Source organism: Vombatus ursinus, unplaced genomic scaffold, assembly GCF_900497805.2.
Source record: "Vombatus ursinus unplaced genomic scaffold, bare-nosed wombat genome assembly UNPS02014797.1, whole genome shotgun sequence".
Classification (NCBI taxonomy): domain Eukaryota; kingdom Metazoa; phylum Chordata; class Mammalia; order Diprotodontia; family Vombatidae; genus Vombatus; species Vombatus ursinus.
The window spans coordinates 15,108,824-15,111,624 of NW_020954575.1; the positions used below are offsets into that span (position 1 = coordinate 15,108,824).

Here is a 2,801-nt window from a genome sequence, read left to right on the forward strand (position 1 = left end):
CACACACACACACACACACACACACACACACACACACACAAAACAGCCTTTCCCTCTGCCCGCAGGAGTCCAGACACAGCGGCTGACAAAGCACAGGGAGATCTTGGGGACTGGCAGGGAATTGGGGAGGGTGAGTAGGGGATGCCTTCCACATCCCAAGTGCAACCCAGCATCCCTGGGGATCCCTCAGCATTGCCTGACCCGGTCCAATTCTTGTTAATCACTTCCAGGCTTCCCAGGAAACAACCTTGAGGAGACATCCCACCCTCTCCCCCACCTCCAGTACTCCTCCCCATCAACAGATAACCTTGTCCTGGTCAGAAACCGGGATCCAGGTGGGCATTGCCTGGAATGAACCCACTGTCGCTCCCCGCTGACCGGCCACCTCGAGAAAGAACCCAGTGGAAAGAGATCCCAGGATTAGGTTTAGGATGTGGCGGCGAAAAGCACTTGCTGGTTTGGGAGCTAAGCACCTCAAGGCTCCCCTATTTCTAGTTTATTTGCAAACTGTGGTGGGATGGGTAGTGGGTGTGGAAGTCCTTATTTGTGTCTTTCTGCACATGAGTAGCTGTCATTAGCGTTGACCTGCTCTGTGTGTGCCCATCTGCATATGCAAACAAACCCTGGGGTTCCTGCTTTTCCAAATTCAGCTGTCGGAAAAAGTGGCTATAGCCACAAGCAGTTGGGAAAGGTACAAACTGGAGGGGAGGGGTTCAAGGGGAGGATAGGGAACCGTCTGCAGAGTTTGGCTGCCCAAGGGGTGCGGCAGACTCTGAGGTTTGTCCCACCCCAGGCTAGCTGGGGAGCTGGACACCGGAGCCACTCTCACGTTCTGTCTGGGCAGCACAAGGGCTCTATTAACACTGAGTGCCCTAGTGGGCAGCTAAGAACCACTAGGTCCGACGGCAATCCCTGCAAGGTCTTAGGCGCCAGGCAAGGCCCAGGGGATGAGGCAGGAGGAGGGAGAGGAGGGGTGGGGAGGGGGGAGTGGATCTCAAATTTCAGGAAAAGTCCAAGAAATACATTCCCTTTCGCCGCTGCCCCTTCTCCAACCCCAGACTCGGACCCATACATACGCCCCGGGCACCTGCCCACTATCTGCATCCCTCCAGCAGGTCCTGACTCAGGATTCACCTAGGGTAGGATCTGGAGAGGAAGGAATCTCGGGTCCATTAAGAGGCGTCTAGGACCCATCGTGTCCCACCCTCAACCCGTCTAGTAAGAGGCATATTGCCAGCTCTGTTGCGGGATGGGATAGGGAAGAGAAAAGGCAAAGGAAAGCAGTTCAGAGATGAACTGAACCAGGATAGTTGGGCAGAGCCTTTAGGGCTCCCCCTATCCTGGGAGGAGACGCATCTCCAGACGTGAGGGGGTTAAGCCTCGACAGCTCCACGTAGGAAGTTGGCTCCTGATGCTGTCTGCGGTCTGGGATCCTGCATATATAGGGCGGGGACCTCAACTGATTGCAGGACTCAGCTCCCACCAGTTTATGCCTCCTTTCTTGCACTTCAACGACTATGGCTCCCTCAGCCCACCTGGTTGGCTTCTGCCTGCTGCTAGCTGGCCTCCTGCCTTCTCTGCAGGCCTGCCCTCAGAACTGCCACTGCCATGGTGGGGACCTGCAACATGTCATCTGTGACAACGTGGGGCTCCGCAAGATCCCGAAGGTGTCTGAGAAGACCCGGCTGCTCAACTTGCAGCGCAACAACTTTCCGGTGCTGGCAGCTAACTCCTTCAAAGCCACCCCAGCCCTGGTCTCCCTGCATCTCCAGCACTGCCAGGTGCGCGAAGTGGCCGCCGGCGCTTTCCGAGGCCTCAAGCAGCTTATCTATCTGTACCTGTCCAACAATGACATTCGGGTCTTGCGCAACGGCGCCTTTGATGACCTCACTGAGCTCACCTACCTCTACCTGGACCACAACAAGGTAAGCGAATTGCCTCGGGGATTGCTCTCCCCCCTAGTCAACCTCTTCATCCTCCAGCTAAGCAGCAACAAGATTCGAGAGCTGCGCCCAGGAGCCTTCCAGGGCGCCAAGGACCTGCGCTGGCTCTACCTGTCAGACAATGCCCTAAACACCCTGCAGCCTGGAGCCCTGGACGATGTGGAAAACCTTGCGAAATTCCACCTGGACAAGAATCAGTTGTCCACTTACCCCATTGCTGCCCTGAGCAAGCTGAGAGTGGTGGAGGAATTAAAATTGTCTCACAACCCACTTAAAGTCATCCCAGATCAAGCCTTCCAGTCTTTTGGACGATATTTGGAGACCCTCATCGTGGACAACATGAACCTGGAGAAGGTGAGCAAGCCCTTTTGCCCATCCTTACTCTCCCCTTGGAGGGTGCTGGGACATAAAATCTCTTCCCTGGGATACCAAGTCAATGGGCAGCGTAATCTAGGGTTCAGGAGCCCTTCACTCTCTCTATCCCATAGTTCCACTCTACTGTCTATCCATTTCCCAGGCTAGCATCCTAGTACCTATGGGAAAGGTGACATCCCAGCCAGGGACTTCTTCTTTTCTACCCTCACTTTGTCCAGGATTCTTATAAGTTCTTGGGCATTTACATCCAAGGACTCTTGCTTATAAAAAGTTTGGAAACCAGCCTGAGATGGTACCCACACTACCCCAAACCCTCTTCCACAACTGGCTGCCGTTTCCAGTTGGACCTTGGTGAGAAACCTTTCCTCTCTGGTTTCTCTCCCTCCCACCCCCCTTCTCCTGTAAAACCCCATAAAGGGAGGTTTGTTTATTGATGAGCCCTCCTGCAGAACCTAGTCTGAGTCAATCCCACAAAGAGACCCT

General features: G+C 54.6%; 2 protein-coding genes across 3 annotated transcripts in view; one reads left to right on the top strand and one right to left on the bottom strand.

Moving 5' to 3' along the window:
* ACSF2 (acyl-CoA synthetase family member 2) overlaps positions 1 to 2,801 on the bottom strand; it is a 32,996-nt gene that overhangs the window by 6,848 nt on the left and 23,347 nt on the right. The gene's annotated exons all lie outside the window — the stretch shown is intronic.
* Positions 7 to 2,801, top strand: part of CHAD (chondroadherin) — a 6,798-nt gene continuing 4,003 nt past the window's right edge. The window contains exon 1 of the mRNA XM_027870325.1: positions 7 to 2,297. Within this exon, the coding sequence (XP_027726126.1) occupies positions 1,518 to 2,297 (780 nt within the window). The 5' untranslated portion in view covers positions 7 to 1,517. The remainder of the gene's footprint in view (positions 2,298 to 2,801) is intronic.